The following is a 24446-nucleotide window of genomic DNA, read 5'->3' as shown; positions in this document are numbered from 1 at the left end:
ATAATTAATACAGCCTGGTCCCCAAAATAAGTATTAGAAACAGATTGCTTTCACAAAGATCAGATCAATTCACTCTGGCTTTAATCACTTGCTACTATGTACAAAGGAAATACCTCCTATATTAAGGCTGGGATTAGATTGCCATTTACCTGAGACTGGAGTCAGCATGTTACAATTAGCTTTATTTTTGAACAAAGTTTCATCCACCACTTTACAAAAAAATGGTTTAGTGTTCACTGGCAGTGAAACCATTTTGCATAGTGAAATAATACTTGAAGGATTCATCTTTCAAAAAGGATTCACTTTTGCAGAATTCTGTAAGAAAGACTTAAACAGAAATGGTTGGGAGGACAGTTCATGCAAGAAAGCATTGTTGAGGGAGTTATTTCACAGGATAACAAAACAAAAAACAAAACAAAACCCAGGCAGCTCTTAATTACAGTACATTGCTGTGCAAGATTTGCTGGTGCAAGCACCAACTGAATTTGTATCTTGTTCTTAGAAACTTTGTTTCTGTAATTAACAAAATGATCCCCTGCTAAAAGACTTGTAGCAAAGAGCAAGAGAACACAACTGAGATTACATTAACAAAAGTGCTCATTTGTGGAGATCTTCCCTTGTTTTCTGTAGTGCTGCTGGAGTAGCATCTTGTGTCACACAGGTGACATGAGCCTCCTTTGGACCTTTGTATTTCAGAACTGCACCTGAGTAAGTGCATCACCTTGTGCTCCAGAAGGCAAGGTCGGCTCTGTAATACCAGTTGGCTAAAAGAAATGTTCTGCTTGGCTCCAGAAGTTTCCTGAGAAAACGTCATCATTTATTCAAATGGACTCTACTTTGCTTCATAGGCTTCCGAGCGTCTGCGGATCAGGTTGAACTTGCCTGCAGGGTCAGGGACATACCACTTCTCCCAGACTTCTGCATAGGAAGCTGTTCTTCCCCAGGGTTTGAAATGTCCATTCCAATGGAGCAGCTTGGCAGCTTTCACAAACTGAGGAGAGTACCTTTTCCCAGCACTAGACCCTTCAAATGAAAAAGAAGAATTAGTGTTTGAAATAAAGGCAGCAGAAACATCAACGTGCAAAATGTTAACTTCAAAACAAAGGATTTAACAAAGGAAATCTTTCTATTTATGGAGAAAGCAGGTAATAGGGGAGGCAGAAGTAAGAGCAAAGTGAAAAACAGGTGCAAGTAAATGTCATTTTGATCTCTTTGTGTCTATTTTCATATACTGCCTTAACTTCCAAGTTCTTTAAAACCCACTTAACACCCAGATGAATTCAGCAGCCTATGTATTGTTCATTGGAAACATATCCTGAAAAAGCTCTCCCAGCACTGGGGTTTCACCAGTAGAACAGACATGAATGTCTGCCTTTCTCAATAGTTTTGGAAGAAACACCTTGAATCACATCAGATACAATATATTTGTGGAAAATGAGAAGGATTTTGTGAGTCAGTTCAAGAACTAGCCCCTAGGAGTTTGAGAAAGACTCAGGTCCACAAGCCCCAAGATGGAATTGCAAAGCTATTTTTTCTAAAGAACTAAGGACAGAATAGGGAAATAAAAGCTCACTTTGCTACATCATCAACAAGGTGTCCAGCTACAGACCTGGAAAAGCACCCTGGGGGAGCAGCATCACAAATGCTTCATACGTACCGAGATGTCGGACGTTCCACATGGGATCAATACTGGAATGTAGCTTGTAAAATACAATTAGCAGTGGAGGTGTTGTGATGCTGCCAGCCAGAGTCTTACTGTAGAGTTCCTCTCTGGAAGTTGAAAGGATGCTGATCAGTTGTTTTCTCAGCACACACACAGCCCTCCATTCAAGAGGGAAACACCACCAGCAAAACCCAAACCCTGAGCTGCTGGCACCCCCAGCCTGGGGTACTTACACCACATTAAGTGCCATCCACTTTTCCAGCTGTTTAGTGATGTTCTGTAATTTCCACTCAGTCAAATTGGCAACAAAAACTCCGGGATTGAAAGAGCAGGTGTTGGCTTTCATGGCAAGCTTTCGGATGGTTTCTTTTTTGTAATCTAAAAACCCAATGTAATTATACTGGGGGAAAAAAAAGAGAGTAGAAATTAGCTTAAAATATATAGGGAAATTCCTAAAGAAAAATTCTACACAACTCACAACAGACAGGTGTAAGTTGAAGTTGTTAGAGTAAATATCCCTTCCTTTAAAATGAGAGAAAGAAAGCTTAAGAGGTGTAACGTTTTAAAAATATGATTATGTAGACTACATATCTTAAGGAATGCTGCCTGGTCTTAATAATACCACATTATTAATATGGTACCAGTCTCAGATAAATTCCTTTCCATACATTCAGAAATGAAAAATTGTCTCTGACGGTCTCAGACCTCCTGCTGTTCCACAACGAGAACTGCTCTCATTGTAAAGCACAGCAAAAATTCTAAGTAATTTACTGTGCCTGAACAGAAACTGCAGGTCCCATTTGTAAAACTGGTTTGGGCAGGGACAGTCATTTGTTTAGGCTGACAGCATTTGGAACATTCTCAAATGTCAGAGATCTACAGTATTGTTATCATACAACAAGATTAAAACTAACCTGATTGCCTGCTCCACGGACAGCAACTTTACTACTGGTTGAGTCACAGTCATCTGAAAATGCAGCTGCGTGTCCAGGTTTCAATGGAGTGTTGTAAAGTTCAACAATATCATCTGGAAAATGGAAGAAAGCACAGAAAAATCAAAAGCTATCCTGACTAAGTGCCAAGTTAGGCTTTGCTCAGTCCATTGTTACAGCAGATAAAGCTATTCAGTTTAACCCAATTCACTCATATTTACAAAGTTGGTACAGAAATGTTTGGGTTCTGTGAGAGATAAGATACTGACCTCAGCATAAGGCCAGTGGCAGCTAACAAAGGTCCCATACCTTGCACAATTACATCATCATCCACATAGATGACCTTCTCTGCATGAGGTACCAAGCTGGGCAAGTAGAATCTTGCAAAGGTTAACTGTGAGAACAGAAAAGCAAGAGAAGTGAAGAATTAAATGAAAAAATTGTCCAAATAAATTGACTGATTTTTCTGGCATTTATCTACAGCTTTAATGTCCAAGACAACTTCTATCAAGGAAGTAAAACAGGCAGCAATATCCTACAAATTATTTAAAATAAACAGGTTCCATCAATTCCTGGTCTATATAAGAATTTCTTATTTCTCCACATAGATCTGTAGCATTCCTAGGTGTTGGCATGCTTGACATGCCAGCAGCTGTCTTTCACTGTGGCTAGCAGCGAAAAATGATGCTATGAATGCATATATAGATATTCAAATCCATCTCTCAATATCGAGATATTTAATTTTACTGAAATTTAGAAATTTGATTATGAAAGATTGCTTCTATGCTATGATCTCTAGCTGTGTTTCAAAAGCCAACATCAAAATATATTGTTATTAACTACTAATTGCAAAAGGTAATCGGCATCATCCTCACTGGTTTGAAGGTGTCTGCCTTTTGGGGATCCACTTGTACTTTGCCTTCTAAGACACGAGGGTCAAAATCCAAAATTCGGTATCTCATATTTTTCAGAGCAGGGCTCCTCAGCCACATCCTACAAGCAGAAGAAAGGCACAGATCTTGTTAGATGAGACAAAATCAAGGGAAAAGCAGGAGATCCAGCTAACAATGACATAGATCTTGATGTGGCCACTCACTTCCCTGCTCAAGAAACACATCTGGGATGTAATTGATGCTGACATTGGCGCTGTCCTGTGTGGCCACAGGGGCAAGTCCAGGGTCAGCAACTGCACACCTGGGACATGTGAAAGGTACGAGGTCACTTCTTGTTTTATCAGAAATACACAGGCCTGTTATCACAGGCCCTTCCTGAAACCATCAGTGTGGACAGAAGGAGGTTAGAATAACACAATCAGAAATGTAGAGAAATGTGATTGCCAACATTTGAATTGCCTATATGAAATGTAGAAGTACCTTTTACAACCCTTCCACCAACAAACTCCAACCTCACTTGTTGGATATAAACCCACTGGAAAAGATGTTTCTTTTCCAACCCTGAAAGCTGAGCAGGAGGAATGGTGGGACTCCCACAGCAGCCCTGTCAAAAAGCTGCTATAAGCAGCAGCAGATGGGACTGGGAGTCAGGGGAGTGCAGTTCCAGGAAAAGGCAGCTTGCTCTCCTCTCAGAAATACAGAAGTTCGCCCTGTTCTGGGAATCCAATGAAAAGATCATTACCTCAAGTGATCCACAGTATCATTCAAAGTAACAATGTGGAAAACCACATTGGATCTGGTGTGCTGGTAAATGCTGTTCATGGCTGCAATTGCACCCCCAAGCCTCTCATCTGAGGCTGCGATGACCACAGAAATCTCCTTGTCATTCCTCTCATCTGTCAGCCTCTGGGGAGCTGCAGGAATGAAATCTATAGGCTGAAGTCCTAAAGGACTTGGATCTGTGGAGTAAAAATTACATACCTGTTTTTATTATTATATATTATTATTACCACACTAAAATTCCCAACACTTCAATTATTTATGCTATACACTTGGATGTCTGAGCTGAGGTGTGGATTACAGTAAACCAGTATCAAACACTCAAAGCATCAGCTTTCGAGAATCTGAGATGATAATGAATGAAATAACACCACATTTACAGAAAACTGCACACATTTAACCACACATATTCACATACTGGAGAAGGTATTAAAAGGCTGAGCTACAGTGGTGTACACTCACCCCAAACCACATGGTGGGTTCTGTCTGGCCAGAGCAGGTGTTTTCACACCAAATCTTTTTATAATTTTTTTTTTTAATTAAAATAAAACCCAACATACCTGACAATTCCCGTCTCAAGAAGTCACTAAGGCTTAGGAAGTTATGATGAATAACTAGCAAAAATATGATAACAGCCACTATAAGGATGGAAATGTTCACTGAAAATTAAGAAGAAAAATCTTTATCAATATAACCAGAGAACTGAGAAACTCAGATACAAAAGACAGACAAGCACATATATACATACCTTTCCTTAACGTCATTTTTCTATTCTTATTTTATTAGCATAAGGTTCCTGAAAACCTGCAAGAAAAAACAGCACTCACTGCCAGTGCATTCTTCCATGAGGCATAGCACACTATCACCAGGAGTGTCACAACAGTTTCAGTGTCAAAGGGAGTAAACATTTCCCTCTGTCAGTTTTATGACATATGTAAAACTGTATATCACATTTTTAAAAGTGGGTATTGCACCAGGTAGTACATAAATACAACCACAGAATCACAGGATGGGTTGGGTTGGAAGGAACCTTCAAGATCACCTGGTTCCAACCCCTACCATGGGCACAGACATCACCCCCAGCTTTTCTGGGCAACCTGTGCCAGGAGCACACCGCCTCACAGGGAAGGAATTTCTTTTTAATAGCTCGTTTAAACCTGCCCTCGGTCAGTTTGAAGGTATTCCCCCTTGTCCTGTCATCCATGCTCTTGTCCAAAGTCCCTCTCCAGCTTTCTTGGAGCCCCTTTAGGCACTGGAAGGGATTTTAACAGGTACATGTCCTTCTCATGGTAGGGACCCCCCACTACAATGACATATTTAAAGAAGATCTCAGAGATAAAAAGGAGACATGCAGATCTTGCCACTTACTTCACTGACAGAAAAAAAAAAAAAACCATCAAACTCCTTCTGACATACAAAAGTAATCTGAGAAGATCTGGAAAATTATGAGTGTTTTCTTTACTGTTGAAACTATTTTTTTAACTATCTGAACCAGAAGCACCTGAACAAGATAAAATGTTATATGTTTCTTTCCATACTTAATTAACAGCAAGATTCTGGTGTTTATGAGATTTTAACAAACAGCATTATATGCTTTAAAAAACATTACATTCTCTACATAAAAGACATATATTAGAATTTCAGCTGAAGTGTCACCACACAGAACAAATCACCAAAGTGGAAAAGAAGGCAGCACCATCATGTTATAGAAAGGGGTAGAAACACAATACCAATGCAATTTCGGTAAGACATTCAAACATGCTCGTTCATCATTTAAGGGCCGAGGTGAAATCAGAACAAGAGCTGTGTATCCTAGCGTGTGAAGGAGCTCTCAAGTAACACACAGAAAGCTCTCTAACAATATGCAAAATTCCAGAACCGGTGAGAGACTTGCGAAATTCCTAAATTAAAACACCTCAGGCTGGTCCGTGACTGTTACATGTATCAGAACCACCTTCCTTCCCGCTGCTGCATTTCACCCCCAGGGCAGACACAGCAGCGGAGCCCAACAAGTGCCTGCCCCGAGCTCTGTCTCGAGCACCACCGCGCTGCTGGCACGGGGCGGGACATGGAGCTTTGCCTGGGGAGCACAACGCCACGTCCCGCTGTGCAATTCCCAGCGCCAGGGCTGAGGCGCGCACGGACACGGTGCCCCAGCGACACGCGGCAGCCGGGCTGGGGGCAGTGACAGAACGTCCCCTGCACAGGGACGGTCACGGACAATAAAACACGCACGGCGCCGCTCCGCCGGCTCCCTGCAGCGCACACCGCGCTCCCCGGGCTGCTCTGCGGGCACAGCCCCGCTCCGGGGCCGGTGGGCCCGGGTCCGGCTCTCCAGCACCGCCCGCGGAGCCCCGGCCCCTCACGGACGGTCCGCACGCACCGCCACCGCCGCAGCGCTCGGCCCGCGGTTGCCCGCCCGGGTGCCTGACCGCCGCCAGGCGCGAACCCGCGCCGCGCCCACCCCGCCGCTCTGCCCGGCGGCTCCGCGAGGAGAGCCCGAGGCTCGGGCGGGACGGCGGCCCGCGGGCTGCGGAGCCAGTGCGGGCTCCCGACAGGTGGCCCCGCGGCGCCTCGCACCTGGGGGGGAAGGCGGCTCCGCCGGGGTCTTGCGGGGCGAAGCCGCCGTTGCCGAGGAGACTCGTCCCGGCCGGTGCGGGGGAGCGGAGCGGCCCCAGAGCGGCGGCGACAGCGCGGAGGCGATGGCCGGGGCTGGAGGCGACAACCCCGGCCGACGGAGCTCTGGGCGGGGCGGACGGGGCGTGTTTCCGGCCAGCTCAGCAGCCGCCTTCCGCTCCGCCGCGACGAGCGCCGGTGGCTGCGGAGAGGCCGTGCCGAGCACCGAGAACAGCAGGGCCTCGCCCGGGAGCGTGCAGACTGCTGCGAAGAGGAACGGGAAGAAGCCGGAGAAGCGCCGCCGCCATGCTGAGCGTGTTCCGCTCCATCCCCACGCAGATGGTAGGGCCCCACCGGGACGCTGCGGGCGACACGGCCGGGTGCGGGTTTAATGTCCCTTGCCCGCACGGCGACAGGGGTGGGCGCAGGCTCAGCGCGATCTTGGCATGATAGATAGATAGATAGATAGATAGATAGATAGATAGATAGATAGATAGATAGATAGATAGATAGACAGACAGAGGCACGGCTAGAAGGATGCAGGATGAATCCATGTAATTCCGGTTTTTGACCTGGGAGCTGGGACTCTCGTTCTGTAAAAGAAGGTATTTCGCAGCTATGTAAGGGAAGCCCCTCTGTGCTTTCCTGCCTCTGCTGTAGACGGACAGAGGGCAACGTGTGCTCCCAGAGAGCCACGACTTTTAATGTCATGCAGACATAGATTAGTTGGGTTTGGAAGGAACCAGTGGAGATCATCCAATCCAAAGCAGGGTCACCTAGCGCAGGAATAAATCCAGGTGGATTTGGAACATCTCCAGAGAGAGGGACTCCACAACCTCTCTAGGCAGCCTGTCCCAATGCTCTGCCATCCTCAACATAAAATTCTTCCTTCTGCTGAGGTCGAACTTAGTTCATTTTAGTTTATGGCCATTGCTCCTCATCCTGTCGCTGAGCACCACTGAAGAGAGCCTAGCACCATCCTATTGGCACCCACCCTGGAGATATTTGTCTGTCAGCCAAAAACACAGGTGCCACACACACCCTCTTGGGCACACTCTCTTCTGTGGTGATACAGCTTTTAGTGATGTTAAGGTGACTACAGTGATATTTTGAACTTGCATTGCACTTACCCATATCAGACAGTGCTTGCTTCTGTTTCTAGGTGATGTGGTCAAGCCTGCAGAGGAGGTGTTTTCAGCCACTGTAAGAAAAATAATTCCAATCTGGTTTGAAAGTTGAACAAAAACGCTGAGAACCCATGGTCAGGTAGACTGTAGGATCTAACCTGAAAGAGTTAAGTGGGCAGATCTTTGTTTTGAGTAATTGACTAAAATGTCTCTTTCCACAGGACTACAAGGGCCAAAAATTAGCAGAACAGATTTTTCAAGGAATCATTCTTGTTTCTGCAGTAAGTATAGTAGACCAGTGGGTGAGAACATAAAAGACTATTTTATTTTCTGATATTATAAATATTTTTCTTATTGTTTGGGGTCACTAAAAGCTTTAAACAAAGAGGGGCTGTCATGGATTAAAACTTTTCTTCCTCCTATCTTTTACTTTCCTTGTTGGCCTGCAATTTTGAAAAGGTTAAAAATATGTATGAACTGTGCTTTTGAAAAACCTGTATTTTCCTACCTAAATCCACCCCCTGCAACTTAATCATGTCATGGTGGGGGAAAACGTTTTTCATTTAAAGTTTGATTTCTTTAAATATTTGTTTTTCCAGGTAATTGGTTTTATCTACGGGTACATCACTGAACAGTTTGGATGGACTGTCTACATAGTTATGGCTGGATTTGCTTTATCATGTTTGGTAAGAATGTTTTTTCCCTAAACCAAAAAAGACATTCACTGCTTAATCTGGAATAATTGCTAAATTGAGGGGCTGTCAGGACAGACTAATGCTTGCTATGCAATTCAGATTTATTAATACATATTTGTGCTTCCTTTGATCTGTATAAAGTGCTTTGCAGCCCATTAAGTTCTTTTTTTAAAATGCTAGCAGAATTTTTGCAATTTAATACCACTTTTGAGTTCATTTTTCACTTCAATAAAAGTTGAAGTCAAATTCAGCTGACAGCATTGGTAACAGAAAAGACAAGGAGGCTTTCTGTGCAGTGTCATGACAATTTTGCAGCTGTTCCCTGCCCTGAGGAGAGAGACAAGGAGACAGAGTATGGAATTTCAGGAGTAATTCCTTTTCCATGCATGAGAAGTGTCCCATTCTTACTGGGGCACTCCCAATCCACTTTTACATGTGGTTCTTATACCTTTCAAGTGTTCAGATACAGCATGATTTGACCAATCACTACTCAAGACACACACACAGCGCACTGTTGAAAAGCCCCTATAATTCTCTGGCATCATCATCCATCTGCTCCTTACTTAAACATCCCCAAGTCAGCCTGGTTGCAGTTACTTACCAGTGATGCCAGGCAAGGGGAGGGTCTCAGTGCAGTGTGGGAGGTGCTGGAATGCTGCTGTCACCTCAGGAGTCCAGGGGTGTCCTTCTTTCCTCAGAGGGGGTGCTGTCCTCCTCCTTGCAAGAGCCTGGGATGCTTTAGTCGTATACTTAAGCACGACTTGGAATGCAAACTGTAAATGTATATGAAATTTTATGAGTTGTATTAGGACTAATAGATAATTAGGGATGAAGATATTCCTAAAAAGCTGTACAGAACAGCTCTTTAGCATCTCGATGTCCATGTTCTGACTCCGTTCCTTTGCCCTCAGCTGACACTCCCTCCATGGCCCATGTACCGCCGCAATCCCCTCAAGTGGCTGCCTGTCCAGGAGTCAGGCACAGAAGAGAAGAAGGCAGCAGACAGGAAGCCAAAGAGACATTCTAAAAGCTAAAAATTATGGTTTCCAGGTTGTTACTTTGTTAATTTTTGTTAAATTAATTTCCACTGAGAAATACTTCTTTGGTTTAGTGTTTGGGTTGTTTTTTTTGTTTGTACTTTGTATACAACCAAGCTCTGCAGGGAGCATGAAGGCTGGAAATTGGGTCTGGAGTTTCAGGGAAGTCCTTGGGAATACAGGGAAGGGGGGGATTACCTTCAGAAGGCTACTGGTGGTCACACCTCAAGTATTTCACCAAAAAGGAACACAGTGAATCAAATGAATTCTAGTTAATCTGTTGCCATAGCTGAAAAGATAATAAACAGCTGGACTTTACTGAAATATTTCTACCTGTGTGTAAAACAAGCTGTCAGTAGTGCCTGGTTGTACCAAATACTGTGAAATGGTACATACCCCACAGACCTGAAAATAACTGTGCAGAGGGCCAGTTTTTGTTTAAAATAAATTTCCCTTGGAAAAACAAGTAAGAATAACTCTTGAAATATTGTGACTTGAGCATGTAGTGTGTGAGAAGCAGCAGGATCCATAGGTAAAGGCATTTTATTTTACTACTGTCATGTTAGAATGCTCCCTCAGAGCTGCTGGAGGTTACAGTATTTAACTACAGGCAGGAAAATAGACAGGTTGTTAATTTATAATTTTACAAATTCAATTCCCTTTGACTTCTTTATTATTTAAAAAACATGTGCTTTTCCTGTGGGAAAACAGATGGTACACAACAATGTCTGGGTGCTGCAGCAAGACACTCTGGATGCAAACAAAGAGAAATAGGTATTTTATATTTTCCCTAAGTGATTCTGGTCTTGGGCACTTTCATTCCTAAAAGGAATTAGTATTTGTAAGGCAAAGGGATTTCTCCAGCTGGGACGATAGTAACCATGGCTGCATTCCTTTCAGACATTTTCAGACTTATTTTATCCAGTTACCAAATGCTTTCCCCCACCTTGGTGACTGCCTCAGCAACAAAACACAAGAACAAAGTTTCTCTTTACAGGCAGTACAGCCGACCCCTTCAGCACTTGGACTTGGCAATTTACACAACCTAAAGACCTTGAGTTCCACAAAAATTAGTAATTGTCTCTTCACGCTAATTTTTGAGAACAATCTGATGTAATAGATTATAGTTTACCATATCAGAGCCTTGGCAAAGATTTTGTTTTGTACTTAGTATGAGACCCCACACCAAAAACCTTTTTTTGATATCACAAATTCAAACCAGAACATAATTTTTTTGACACTCCTTAGTATACAAAACTTGGTATCCAGCCCTATTTGCATCTATGAAAAGCAACTTTTTAAGGGACTAAAAACTAAACAGCTTCTCTTCTGAGAAACTGATAGCCTGGTTCACATTTTAACATGAAAAATATTACTACAAACTGTAACATTTTCTGCAAGTTCACCTCCTTATTCCAGCAAAGGAGATCAATGGATAAATGTGCTTTGTAATCTGATCCAGTCTATCAAAGGAGCTAGAAAACAGTTCTTTTCTCCAAGAAAAAGATTCTGGTCAGAGCTTCACATTTTCTTCAAGGAATTTCAGGTGCCGAGCCTTCGCACTGTAACTTATGTACTTGTCTCCCATGTGCTCCCGCAACTGCAGCTGTTGAGAACACACACAGAACAAAACCCACAACATTTACTGGCATTGAAAAAAACCAGAAACTACCAAAATATTAACAAAAAAATACCAAAGCACTCAGCTGAAAGAAGCATGTGAAGCTTGGAAATGTAGGTGAGAGAGAAGAAAAATGAACATGGTTGTTGTCTAAAAGCATGAGACTTTCAAATGCCACCCAAAAATTTAAAATACAAGATCATCACAGGTTACAAACAAATACTGCCTGGGTAAATGTAACCAAGTTTTGAATAAAAGGAGCTGCAGGTATTTCTCATTCACCTTTATTAGGCATTGATGTTAAATTATTTCTTATTTTGGACATAAGGGGCATAAGGCAAGTAATTTAAAGGCAAAAATTTGAGAAAATAAATTATTACTGGAGAAACAGCACAGAGTAAAATTATTTGCATCCCTCACACCTTCCCCAACTCAGGGACCATAGTACAATTCTAAATCTTTGACGGTTTCTGAAGAAGTTGCAGTTGAACATAGTCTACACCTAGAATCAAACTCAAGAGTAAAAATTGCAATATTAGGTCCTTGCCTGCCCATGGCTACATAAAGACTTTCTGGAATCAAGGTTTACCCTATCACAATAGGGTAATGATCCTGCTCGTTTATCTAGGTTTATAAAGAAATTAAACCATTCTATTTTAAAAGACATTCACCTCTCTTTTTGCTTCGTCATCTTCTTCCATGATTCTGTACACCTTCTCAAGAAGTTTCACTCCCAATCCTTGCACCACATCAGATCTCAGGATTTCAACCATTCTCCTAATCTTGTAAGGGACCAATAACATATCTATTAAAAATAAAATACAATCAAAAAATCAGTGCAGTAGTAATTACTTTCAGTACAGACAATTTTCATGTTCTGAAAAAGAATATGGGATGACTCTTAAGTATTACCACAGAATCCCAGAGCAACAGACCTGAAGGAATCTCTTCCATTTTTAATTCCTCTGATTCATCAGGTGATTTTCCATGCAAAATCAAAGTGTCTCGATATTTTCTATGAAGTTTAAACTCTGGGGCTGGGGTTGAGGTTACACAGCACTCAGAGTTCTCCTTGGAGTCCATTTTCAGTGTCCATGTCATCAGCTGCACTAAGTCATTCATTTCATTCACACTGCTTTTCCTGGGAGAGAAGGAAGAAATGATTCAGTCACCATCATAACGCAACTTCCACTCTACATTCCAAGGGCCTGCAATGAGTTTATTGAGACCCTAGTAAGTATTCCATGTTATAGTCTTTGTTGTGATATAGTTTTATCAATAGCAACATCAGCACGATTTCATTTAACAAAGGCTCAGAGCCCAGTCACTGCAAAACTCCACAATCCTACTGGCTACTGCTGACTGGTAATGCAACAAATTGCATCTTTTGAAAGCTGCTTACACTGACAGAAATCAGAGATAAATTCAGCCTCATTTACAGTGGAAAGGAAGCATATTGGCACTTTTTAATTTGTACTTTTAATGCATCCTGAAAGTAGATGTCCTTTGGTGCTGGAAGATTGGTTTCCTGGGAAGCTACAGTTCACAAAATCAAAAGTAAACAATCCCATGGCCCAGAAAGTTCAGCATGGAAGGTGTACAGTTACAGAGGGACAAGAATTCAATGGGGCTGTTTTCCTCTTATGCATCACATACTTCTTCAATCACTCACTACGCAGAGATAAAGTGTGAAAGCCATTTTTTTACACTCCAAGTCAAGGTCCAGTCTGGCACAGTATTAAACAAAATCCTTACTTCTCCTTGGAATCACCATCAGACTTGTCTGTAGAGCTTGTGGAAGAGCTTAGCTCATCATCAGACAGGCAATGGGCTTCTCTCTTTCTCTACGGGAAGAGAGAATAAATAAAAATATTCTAATAGCTGAAAGTTATTCAGCAATATAATGGCATAAATTACTGTTCCTACATGGAAGCAATTCTTTTGACAAGGTTTACCTGAGAAATACTGGGATCTGATGAAGACTGAGGAACTTTAACGCAATTTTCCACAAGTGACTTCGCTTGAACTACTGCACCATTTAATGCCTGTCTCGCTGGAACCACTGGAAGGATGACATTTTGAAAATATTTACAACTAAGCTGTGTGTATTCTGAATTAGTTCCATGCTCACGCAAGAAAAAAATCTATCACCTAGCAGAGGGCAGGCAGGGAGGTAGGTATTTTGCTAATAGAAAACACTGAAACTTCTGTCTGAAAGTGAATATTCTACATTTCATGTACATTGCAAAGATAAATTGTCAACACAGAACACAACTGAACATTACTAAAAAGCAGAAGAATACTGACATGTTAACAGAACTTCTTATTTAACACAGAACTAGCCCCTTAGTGCAACATTCTGAAGATGGCAGTGAAGAACAGGCAAGTAGTTGTCATTTCTTCATTAAGAAGTTATTAGCCTACTTACACACAAACTGTTAACATGTAAACATAAAAATTACCAGAGGGAAGCATCTCCCGAGACTGTTTCAGCCTCCTCCGTTCTCTTGCTGACAAGGGCCGCTCCTTCAAAGGAAGTTAATTTGATATTAATTTGCAATCACCATTATGGCTTTTGTTTTCTAATCACCTGTTAAGCAAAAAATCCTTTTCAATTTATATGGGAGAGGGAGCTATTATTTAATGCTTAATTATTTATTACAAAACTGTCTTAAATGTGACCAATCTGAACTCTAGAAAAGGGGATTCTGGCCTCCAAGGCTCAGCAAGGCTCATCCCACACTGAGCAGGGCTTCCTCTGAGGCAGGAAGCTACTACACATTTCTTTACTCACTGTGCACACACTCATGGAAAGAACTGCTCAGAAGGAATGAGACAAAAGCAAGCAGGCACAGTTTTCATCACTAACCTTTGGAATGGCTGCTTGGCTGGGTTTGGCACTATCTGCAGGCTCAGAGGGCTCTGCACCCCCCTGGGCTGTCTTTGCGGTCACATCAAAAGGAACAGGTAGAGGCCGAGGAGAAACTGCTCTGAACTTGACAGAGAAGTAGGCAATAATTTATTATTTTTTTATTATTAAAAGTTTAAGTACTCTGTAATCTAGAAGACATTTTTGCATGGTACAGCTGCATGCCAGAGATTTTGATCCTATTGTAACCTCTTCACATCTCCCAGTTTGATCCTACCCTCTCTACATCTCTGCTTGCATCCATTTCCCTTCTTTCCATCCTGACATCTTATCCCCCTCCTCCCAGACTATTTTTCAGCCGAGGCCTTTGCAACAACTGTCCCCACCCCCAAATAGCAAAACCCAAAAAGAAAACCAGGTGATCAGTCACCAGTCACCCCTTTCTCTACCCTTGTGCCTTTCCCCAAAGAAACCTCCCTGCTCAGTGTGGAAGAACTGACAGGAGCTCTATCCTGTGTGCATGCCAAGATTTTCTTCCCACAGTTTGTACTCAGAAGCTCAGGGCAGCCATCACTCATCTGTTCTAAAGCACCACTAAACCACTACCCACCACAAGTAGCCTATTCCACAAAGATACTGACTCCTAGTCACAAACAAGTGTCCTAATGGAATTTCCTAGGAAAGAGTGCAACCCAGTAAAGGCACAGCCCATCTGGTACACCCACCTCATCCCTGTGAGGTACTGGGATTTTCAAATATTTACTCAGGCTGCTTCTGACAGTCACCTTCAGTGATCTGCATTTGTTACCACTGAAGTTATACAGACACACATGAAACAAGAACAGCATTAAAACACCCACCCTTTTTTAGAAAAAAGGTCCCACGTTTAAAGAGGAAAAACACAGGAGTCTTAAAGGAAAGAGGAGAAGTATTTTTCAAGTATCTGCACCTTCTCTGAGCAGCCTTCAGCAAGCTCTCTCTTCTGCTGCTGCTGCTGTGAGAGAGAGGGTTCATTGACAGAGCTGTGAGGCTGTATGTGGAAGGTCATTTTTCCCTGAACATCTCCTGAAGCTCCATGACTGACATCATCCTAATAAGTAAAAGCATTTTTTAAAAAAATGCAGACTTGTAATTTCCAGATTTATACAAAACACTTAAAAAAAACCCAAAACCAAAACAGGCCGCTTTACTACTTGGACTGCAACCATCTTAACATAGCACAGGTACAACCACAATAAATTCTTACTTGAGAGATAAAGTATCTGTTGTATCAGCATCTTTAGCTACTAAACCTTCAAAGAAGGACACTTACTTGAATTACAGCAGGAACAAAGGGTGCTAGCAGCTTTTCAGTAGAATCCAAGCTCTGCAACAAATAATTATTTCTCATTAAAAATCTCATGGTAGACCAAAATGCAGTGAGAGGACAATCACCACCATTAGTCCCCAAATCCAAACCAAGATCATTCAGGCCTATTTACAACATAGAACAAAAGTTACAAAACTATTCTTACCCTCTCTGTTGTCAGCTGGAAAACCAATTTTTTTCCCCTGTAAAAACAGAATTCCAACAATCTAGATAGATGCAACCCCAAAACTACTTCAACCATATTGTCTTTGCAAATCTGAACATAATGCTCCTAACTAACTACTTAAGAATCTCAGTAATCACATCAGCAACATCCTACTTTGACAGAAAAACATGTGCAGAAGCTCTGTAAATTGTAAAAGCTGGCCAATGGTTAACTCTATTCCAAATAAATAATGCATTACCAGCTCAGTTTGCTTTTGGTCTTTTGATACAGGCTGCAGTAGTTTCAAAGTGTCATCATCATCTTCTACAGAATCAACAGAAGATGGCTGAGACCCAATACTTGCAGCTTTAAAAGCCTGTTTTGCTCTTTGCTGTTGTCCATCTTCCTTAATTGGTGGGTTATTAGATGTTACTTTAGAATGGCCTGGAACATGTAAATGCTTTGCTTTATTATTCTCTGGAATACTCTCACTGCCACGCTTCTCCCTTCCACACTTCATCCTCTCTGACATGGAGACATCAATGTTCACTCCACTGATGGTAGCTATGGAATCTCCCAAGCTGGTCAGATCATTTTTGCTTGGTTTTCTTTCCAACTCAACAGCTGGTTTCTCTGAGGGACAAAATTTGGTGGCTTTACATTTGGTGACGCAATCTTCTTCATCCTAGGATTAAAAGAAAAAAATTAAAAGTCATTAGCTTTTGGGTTTTACACACATATGAAAGAATTCTCTAAGCACCTAAGGAAAATCAAGAACACACCAGAGCACATAAACTGAAAGGAAATTATGATCAATAACAGATTAGGAGCCTCAAAAAAGTCAAAATCCACATTTTTAAAGAAACACAGATTTGCAAATGAACCCTTTCAGGTATTGGTTTATACACATGGAGTACACCTACTCTTCACCAGGACCATGAAAGAGAAGTTGTGCTCCCTTGGCTCTTCCCTAAGGGAGGAACAAGCACCAAGAGCTTTTAGGATGTGCTCCACCACATATATTCAGTATTTTAACATTGAAAGCTCAAACCCAGAACAGCAGACATATTACAGAAAACAAAAAACACATACAAGATTAACCATTACAAAAGGTTTGTTCTAACCACTGGAAAAAAGTTCAACAATAAAAAATTTTGGTTGTGATTATAATTAGTTTATAAATATATGCTTTTGATTGGAAAAAAATATTACCACTTATCATAAAATATTTGAAAAAATATTTAATCCCAAATACTCCAAGAGTAACTCACATAAAACCAGGTATTGTTTACTTAACATCTTATAGATATTGCAATTAGCTTCCCTGATCCACAGCTGTTTAATTACTTCCACTCTAATCCAAAAATAATTCCTTCCCTAATATGAATATTACACATTGCTGGAATTCAGATCTAATATTCTCAGGCATGCTCAAGGTACTTATAAAACTGAGATGTTTATCTAGAAAAAGCAAGAGGGATTTGGGTTTTTGTTGGCTTTTTTTTGAAGGTAAGAAATCCCAGTATCTTACAACTTTGTATTTTCTAGCTTGCTCAGAGGAGTGGTTTTGGTGTGTAACATTCCTGCTGTGAGATTCATTCTTTGCTGAGACAACAGAACAAGGGTCTTTAGGCTTAGAATTCACTGTTTTCTTATGATTTCTAGCAGCTTTCCTGTAAAGAAAATGGAAGTTGCTCATTCAATCACCATCAACAAAGTCTTAAAATATTTATTTAGATTATACTAATTAAAAAAAAAAAAACCCACTCTACTGAAGAGCTTTCATATGAAGAGTACCAGATGTTATGCACAATACCTTCATTTTCAGTTCTAGAAAAGAAGCTTAAAAACACAATTCAGACTCTACCAGCAATATACACTTGTTCTGAAGAGCACCAAGGTCAATTCTATCTGGAAGCAGTAAAATAACTGACTAAACCTGACAAAGAAAAATAACTTTATCAGTGTATATCAAAAGGAACTTGGTTTTTCAACTCGCAGATGATAAATGGCCTCAAGAACCATATGGAAAGGTGCGTGTTTTCTACCAATTCTGTATTTCTAAGCACTACAAAGTTTTATCCTGAATTTGCAGAAAAAATATTTTCCATTCTAATTCCCTCATATTTTTCAAAGAATTCAAAGAAACTCATGTTCATATGCTTTGTAGCTGCACATAACAAAATTTACTTTATCCTGCTGCTAAACCCAGGAAAAGTTGTAAAAAAAAAGATGACTATCACATGAATATTTTGCAGAGAATCCCTCAAATGAAAATGTCTTACGCCTTTGTGGCTTCCAGAAACAAAGAAATTTGTTGTTTAATATATGGCTGTCGCAGGATGCTTTTCACACTAGGTCTTTCCTCAGGTTTTTTATTGAGCATAGTTTGTATTATTTCTACCAGCTGTGGGCTGTAATCCTTTGGCATGGGTGGCAGCTGTGAAAGGAAAGGGAAGCCTGATATTATTTAATAAATTCATCAACAGGGGCTACTGCTACAATGTTTATTTGTGACCATTATGGTCAGCTACATAAAAAATATGTATAAAAAACAGACTCATTATTCAAATGCTGAAAGTTGCCTGACCCCTTAATAATAAACAAAATACTGAAATTCCCACTATGTGTCTAAGAACTGCTCCTAACTATTAATATGAACAATAGAAGTTCTGTAAATAGGCTTAAAAAATTATAAAAAATAAATCCATATTAACTTCATTATATGCCAAAGCAAGAAGACACTTAAATAAGCTAATTGTCCATGAAAGGAAAATGGCATCACACAGTAATTTAATATTTATGCAATGTTTATGCAAAACCAGTCACCATCATAATGAAAACCAGAAGCAAATTAAGAAAGTCATCTCAGGACTTTGAAAATTAATCGGTATATTCATTATATTATGAGATAATGAGAAACTCTAGCCATATCTACAAGGGAATAACTCCCTTGGTCTGATATCACATAATCCACCACCATGAAACAACAGTCTTACATATGACGGTGTACATTACATGCAAGTATTTTTAACTCCATGCAATATTTCTGATTAGAAAAGATAATCTCAATTTCTAGATAGAAAATCCAAGCACACATAAGAAAACTCGGGAGTTTTTACCTTCCCTTCAATAATTCGGTAAGCCAAGGAGTTCATGTCCTTGGCATTGAAGGCGTGTTTCAGTGTTGCCATCTCATAAACGCAGCAGCCCAAGGCCCAAACATCAGACTGAAAAAAGGGGAAGAGAAAATGTTTGAGAACTTCTTATTGGTTGCACAAGTTTTAGCTTTGGACTTAGTTAACTGCTTTCAAAGAGGCCTTTAATGGCACTAAGCTAATTAAGACAAATTCCATTGCAAATTTTGGCTTCAGTCTTACTCTTCCATTTTTAATTTTGATCAAGTGAACTATTTTCTTACAAACATCCCCATATTTTCCCAAAAGGAAGTGTAGAAATTAGCTATCTTTGGGGGGAGAGTTGCTTGTTTCCTTTCTTAGTACAATATTCATCCTAACTGTAAATGAAAAATCTCGATTTTTCATTGGAAGAAGCTCCCCTCTCAGCTCTTGCTCATTACAGACAATCATATTTATGGTGTGTGTGGTTTACAGCAAGAGCTGAACATATTTGCTTTGTTCTATTTTAAATTCACAATAACACTGTTTATTCCTCTCATTAAAATTTCCTTCTCCTTTTTTTGGGTTGTTTTTTAATGCTGCCATTATTTCTAATACAACTTTTGAGTGTAAAACTTCCTGTCTGGCATATAATAAATTCAGAAAGTGCATGTCTCTAACACAGACTGATACTTCTGTTCCCATTCTCCATCTCTCCAGCTGTGAGAAGCACAGGCAGCGTGCTGAACACCTTGGCTGTGATAATTTAGCATGTGCTATGAATTCCCAAACACAGTTCCAGAAACAAAAATTCCTACAAATCTCCTAATTTTTGTTTGGTCTTTGGGAAGATTAGAAGCACTTGGAAGCAATAAGAAACTCAAAACCACAGATAATGTAATGATCTCAGACAAATAAAATAATCTTCCTAAGAAAATAGAAATGACATTTTCATACTGTACCTTGTAGTTGTAGGGTTTGTTAGAGAAGAGTTCAGGGCTCATGTAGTATGGGGTGCCTATGAGTGTGTTGGCCATGTCATATTGGTTTTCCAACACTCTGGCTATTCCCAGGTCTCCCACTTTGATTATATTTGTTCGTGTCAGGAAAATATTCTGAGTTTTAAGATCTCTGTGTAGAATGTGCCTTTCATGTAAATACTAGGGGAAAAAAACCCACATAAATAAGGTTAATTAACTCCTAATTGGTTCTTTTACACTGAAAAGTAAAATTGCATTACACAAGTCAAAAAAAGAAAACACAGAAGTGGAAGAAACATAAATCACTCTCAAGGTCAGGAGTGACCTGTTAAGGCAGTATTGGTGAAATAACATTAAAAGTGACTGATACAGGCAAGGGCCCAAAACTTGGCACTACTTTAACCAAATTTAGCCAAAAGCATGGCCCTTGTAAATCAGCAGAAAAGAGGAAATCAAAATGTAAAGACTGTAACTCACTTTCTGCTGCTTTCATTTCTTGACAGTCTTAGTCCAAAAAAATTTCAGAGGAAATTACATTGTGAGCTTTGTGTAAACAGGGAAGAAAATTAGTCATAATAAACAACAGGCAGTACCCATAATTAGCGTATTTTTGACCGTGACAGCCAACTTTTAGATAGAATTTTCTGTCCAATTTCTTATTCTTTAATGTTAACATCTATATCTGGTCTTTATTGCTGTCACAATTGCCTTTAAAGTTTGATAACCTCCAATTACAAATTTAAAAGAGTACGATATGGCTCAATAGAAATAATGCATTAGTAGTCTAAATTTACCATTAAAAACAGCAATAAAAAGACTGAACACAAAATGCTTCTGAAATATGCTTTTTTTTTCCCCCAAAAAAATGCATTTTGTAAATTTAATGTTAACTTTCAAAACAGAGAAGCATTTCAGATGATAGTTGCAAACGCCCCAAAGGTAACCACTGTCTACTGTGCTACAGAGGTGAGGACATAAAGTATGTCAGCAATTTCTTACTTAAAATAGTTAATTTGACTGCAATAATCCATTTTTAATATACTAATAACCACCGTATTTAGATGCTAACCCAGTCAAACAGGAATCCAAAGGCTCCAGCTTAGCTGGAATTTTTAAATACCTATAAAGTCAAATTAAGATTATATCTGAAGATGACAAAATTACATTTCATTGTACCTGCAGTGCCATGGCAATCTGGACAAACCACTCCACCACCTGATTCTCAGGCAAGAGTTTTCCCTTCTGCTCCTTGAGTTTGTGGTAGAGGTCTCCTCCCTCGCAGAAGCCCATCACAATGTAGAGGTGGCCATCATCCCCCTGCCAGGACTCTCTGTAGGTGACAATGTTGGGGTGTCTCAGCTGGGACAGAAGCTGTGCCTCTTGCTCTGCTGCTCTCCTCTCACGGCTGGAAGCACTTCTAAGGTTTAACTTTTTGATGACATACTGTAAAAGACAAGGCAAGGTGCACGGTAAGAGATGAAAGTAACACTGCAGAAGCCCTAGGGAATTCCCCAGATCTAAAGGAAATGCAGTGTTTGAAATCTCCATTCATTGTTCTCTATGGAGGCTGCAGTTTGGCTGAAAGTTATGCACAATTTCTTCTTTTCTACCCTTACACCATAGAAGTGAAAAAAGGTGTGTTCCATTCATCCACCTGAATACAACTCTGCTCAGGAATTTTGTGGTGTTTTGCTTTCTTCTAACTAGTGTTCACATTTCTCTTTCTCTCTTCTCTCTTTCTCTCCACACATTTTTCAGTATGTGTCTGTCACTCATCTCTTAAGCCTGAAGTACCTGTTTGTGCATCACAGTTACTCTCAAAAATGCCACATCAATAGTAAACTTTAATATATATAAAGAATGCAATCATATGCAAACAGAAGATAAAAGTCATCTGAAAGAGACAAAAGGTCTTATGCTCATTCCTAAATTTCTTTTATTCTTTATTAAGATGGATCAAGATTTTTTCAAAGCTACATACAAAAGTTGTTATCTACTTCCTTAATATGTACTACATAAAATGTAATTCTAAGGAATTTCAGGATTCAGCAAAAACATTCTTGAAGCTGAAGATGAGACGATAAAACCCATAGAACACTTTCATCACCCACAATACCAATATTTAGGTCTGACTCTGGCCCTATCCTGATAAGAATTTTGTAGGACATCACTTTAGGGCATCAGCTTTTCACAGAACAATCATGTCATGGTTACATGGTTTGAACATGCTCTTATTGGAGAGGTTTTAAATCAAAACTTTTAAAATATTTTTACTTGCTGAATTTTAGCATCCTCAGAGATGGTTCAGTGTCTGTTCTCCAGGCTGTGCCTATTAATTAGCCCAGCACATTTAATTAGTGCTGAGAAGATGCCCCTATATACCAAGGGAACCAATTACCCAGGAAATCTACAGCACCTCATGATTTTGTGTTTCAGAAGCCTGCTGGATAGAACCTGTGATGATGCAAAGCTTCCAGGAGGAATATCACAAAGCTAATTGTGTACAGCATCACCTAATTTCAAAATAAAATAGAAATGCTGCTACTACTGTGTTCTTTGTGACAATTCAACTACAACTCTATCTTTGGGTATGGATATCATTTAAGCTTATATTAGCATGTTTTAGAAAATGCACACCAAAATGCAAAAAATACATGTATTAGCCTTACTTTAAACCTGACATTGATTATATTTAGTTTAATGAGCATGTTTTCCTGGCAAGATTCTCTACTGAAGTCTATTGCCATGCTCTTCCACCTTATTTGATACCAAATTGTGTATGAATTCCATTTTGTTTTGTTCTAAACACTTAAAGCTACTTGACCTTCTCCACAAAAATCCAGCAATCAGTTAACAGCAAATATGCTTAAGTAAGACAGAATTTCTTTCGCAGAACATGTGGCACTGTGCCAAAGCCACAACAAAAAATCCTGATCATGGTGCTACAGAAGAAACTTTGTAAAAGTTGGCAAAAGATAAAACACAGTAAACAACACCAAATATTTATAAAGTAACTACAAACAGGAAGCAAGGCTCTTGCCAGTGCTACTGACCAACAGCACCACAATGAAATCCAAGGACCTGTATCCGAGTGAAAGTGACCTCAATGTACTGTTTACTTTTAGGATGAGGTGAGCAACTCTTTGAGGACATTGGACTGTGCACCGTGGTGACGGCCTGGAGGGAACAAGTCCAGCCATCACTGCTACCCAAGCCAGGGGTCACAGGGATTTGCCTCGGGATTCCAAGCAGGAAAGTGCCCTCATCCGAGAAGGACACACCCTCTGATCCCTGCTGGGAACAAACCTCCCATCACCTCCAGTAAAACCCCGGGCATCAGGCTCACCCAGGAGGTTCCTGTGGCACTGCTCTCTGGATGTTCTCCATCCCCATTCTTTGCCTTCTCACATTTCCTATCGAACACCTCTGCTTTGGCCAGACTAGACAGATTATTTCAGTTTTCCAACAAAAATACTTGCGCTTCTACTCTGATGCAAGCAAAACCTTCAAGGGAAGAGTCGTCTCCACACCTTTAACTCAAGTTCTTATAGACAAGGGAAGAGAACGGAAACATCAGCTCAAGTGGCTGCAGCCACACGCCAACACCAAATGATGATCACAGCCACACCGGACACACGGTGACGGTCACAGCCCCACCCTGACACCTGGCCGCAGTCACACCTGCACCCCCACACGATGCCATGTCCTGGTCGTGGCCAGGGTGGTCACGGGCCACAGCTGGGTACGGATCACAGCTGTACAGACGCCGCAGCATCCACAGCCCAGCCCCGGCCATTCCCCTCACGCCGAGCCCCGTCCGCCGCCGTGCCCAAACCCCGCGGCCCAGCCCCTCGCTACCTGCTTTCGGTCCTGGCGGTGCCGCGCCAGGCTCACCTCCCCGTAGCTGCCCTTGCCCACGGCCCGCAGGAAGCAGTAGGCAGCTAGGGGCATCCTCCCACCGCCGGGCCCGGGCAGCACCCGCTGCCATAGAGATGCCCGGGGCGGCCGCGGCCATGGGGCGCCCGGCGCGCAGCTTCCCGGCGCGGGCGCGGCGCCGCCGCGGCCATTTTGGAAGCGGGCGCGGCGGCCATGTTGAGAGCGGGCAGCGCGGCTGAGGGAGCGAGCCCGCCCCTCGCTGCGGCCCCGGGACAGCGCTGTCCCCTCAGCGCCCCGCGTGCCGCGTGTCCCCGGCGGGCTGCTCCGCCACACCTCTGTGCTGAGCCCGCCACAGGGACACGGCTGTGCCACAACGCCTGCCGTGAGCTCCGGCTCCACAGAACCATCCCGTCCCTTTGGATGTGGTAGAGAATTGGTTAAAAAAATCTCCAGGCTGGGTAAAAAGGAGCTCCCGGAGCTCTCCCGTGGCTGAGCAGCTCATAACACTGACTGCAGGAAAACCAGAAAATAGAATGTTTTGTTTTCCCTGAGCACGTAACTCCTAGTCCTCGAAGTCTGTCTTTCATTAACGGGTGAAATGAGCCAGCTAAAAAGTTTAAGAGAGAATTAACACTGTCAAGGTAACAAACACAGGAAAATGGCCCTTCACCTGCAGGCTGGGTGCACGCTGGCTATGCAAGAGGCAAGACCTGGGAGCTCGGAC

The 24446-nt window shown here is 41.5% G+C and overlaps 3 protein-coding genes across 4 annotated transcripts; 1 reads left to right on the top strand and 2 right to left on the bottom strand.

The window, feature by feature from the left end:
- Positions 1-59: 59 nt before the first annotated feature.
- Positions 60-6970, bottom strand: GLT8D1 (glycosyltransferase 8 domain containing 1). Its single transcript, XM_005522167.3, has 10 exons — positions 6849-6970; positions 5017-5072; positions 4829-4927; positions 4231-4447; positions 3471-3588; positions 2905-2989; positions 2578-2690; positions 1897-2063; positions 1658-1770; positions 60-1023 (listed from the first exon to the last, which is right to left on the bottom strand). The coding sequence occupies exons 2-10, from the start codon at positions 5030-5032 to the stop codon at positions 833-835; spliced, it is 1119 nt and encodes a 372-aa protein (XP_005522224.1). The 5' UTR covers positions 5033-5072; positions 6849-6970; the 3' UTR covers positions 60-832.
- Positions 6964-9804, top strand: SPCS1 (signal peptidase complex subunit 1). The gene is made up of 4 exons (XM_088061734.1): positions 6964-7226; positions 8233-8292; positions 8611-8697; positions 9618-9804. Exons 1-4 carry the CDS (start codon positions 7191-7193, stop codon positions 9738-9740), a joined length of 306 nt encoding a protein of 101 aa, XP_087917860.1. The 5' UTR covers positions 6964-7190; the 3' UTR covers positions 9741-9804.
- Positions 9805-10360: 556 nt separating this feature from the next.
- NEK4 (NIMA related kinase 4) lies at positions 10361-23870 on the bottom strand. Of its 2 annotated transcripts, none has more exons than XM_014251733.2 (16): positions 23705-23870; positions 21023-21289; positions 19829-20026; positions 18870-18977; positions 18033-18187; positions 17279-17420; positions 16007-16432; positions 15546-15599; positions 15183-15323; positions 14234-14359; positions 13827-13890; positions 13320-13426; positions 13120-13208; positions 12300-12505; positions 12036-12169; positions 10361-11349 (listed from the first exon to the last, which is right to left on the bottom strand). In XM_014251733.2, exons 1-16 carry the CDS (start codon positions 23795-23797, stop codon positions 11257-11259), a joined length of 2403 nt encoding a protein of 800 aa, XP_014107208.2. In that variant the 5' UTR covers positions 23798-23870; the 3' UTR covers positions 10361-11256. The 2 variants fall into 2 exon arrangements, with proteins under 2 accessions (XP_014107208.2, XP_087917859.1); XM_088061733.1 differs by lacking the exon at positions 23705-23870 and adding an exon at positions 23193-23304.
- Between the last annotated feature and the right edge of the window lie 576 nt (positions 23871-24446).

Source organism: Pseudopodoces humilis, chromosome 13, assembly GCF_049639895.1.
Source record: "Pseudopodoces humilis isolate 2021_Gansu_Grassland_sample_001 chromosome 13, ASM4963989v1, whole genome shotgun sequence".
Lineage (NCBI taxonomy): Eukaryota > Metazoa > Chordata > Aves > Passeriformes > Paridae > Pseudopodoces > Pseudopodoces humilis.
Note: the sequence above shows the minus strand (reverse complement) of the source record. Positions and strands in the feature narration are given on the sequence as shown.

What these genes read in the sequence shown, in the direction of transcription:
- GLT8D1 (XM_005522167.3), bottom strand. An exon ending in GATACTGTGGATCACTTGAG is followed by an intron (nt 3,589 to 4,230) that starts GTAATGATCTTT and finishes TTCTGCTTGTAG; the next exon opens with GATGTGGCTGAGGAGCCCTG. An exon ending in TGGATGGCACTTAATGTGGT is followed by an intron (nt 1,771 to 1,896) that starts GTAAGTACCCCA and finishes TTCAACTTCCAG; the next exon opens with AGAGGAACTCTACAGTAAGA.
- SPCS1 (XM_088061734.1), top strand. Translation starts at nt 7,191, where the DNA reads ATGCTGAGCGTGTTCCGCTCCATCCCCACGCAGATG. An exon ending in GAATCATTCTTGTTTCTGCA is followed by an intron (nt 8,293 to 8,610) that starts GTAAGTATAGTA and finishes TTGTTTTTCCAG; the next exon opens with GTAATTGGTTTTATCTACGG. An exon ending in GATTTGCTTTATCATGTTTG is followed by an intron (nt 8,698 to 9,617) that starts GTAAGAATGTTT and finishes CTTTGCCCTCAG; the next exon opens with CTGACACTCCCTCCATGGCC.
- NEK4 (XM_014251733.2), bottom strand. Translation starts at nt 23,797, where the DNA reads ATGCCCCTAGCTGCCTACTGCTTCCTGCGGGCCGTGGGCAAGGGCAGC. An exon ending in AGATTGCCATGGCACTGCAG is followed by an intron (nt 20,027 to 21,022) that starts GTACAATGAAAT and finishes TTTTTCCCCTAG; the next exon opens with TATTTACATGAAAGGCACAT. An exon ending in CTGAAGGCTGCTCAGAGAAG is followed by an intron (nt 14,360 to 15,182) that starts GTGCAGATACTT and finishes TTCTCTGTCAAG; the next exon opens with TTCAGAGCAGTTTCTCCTCG.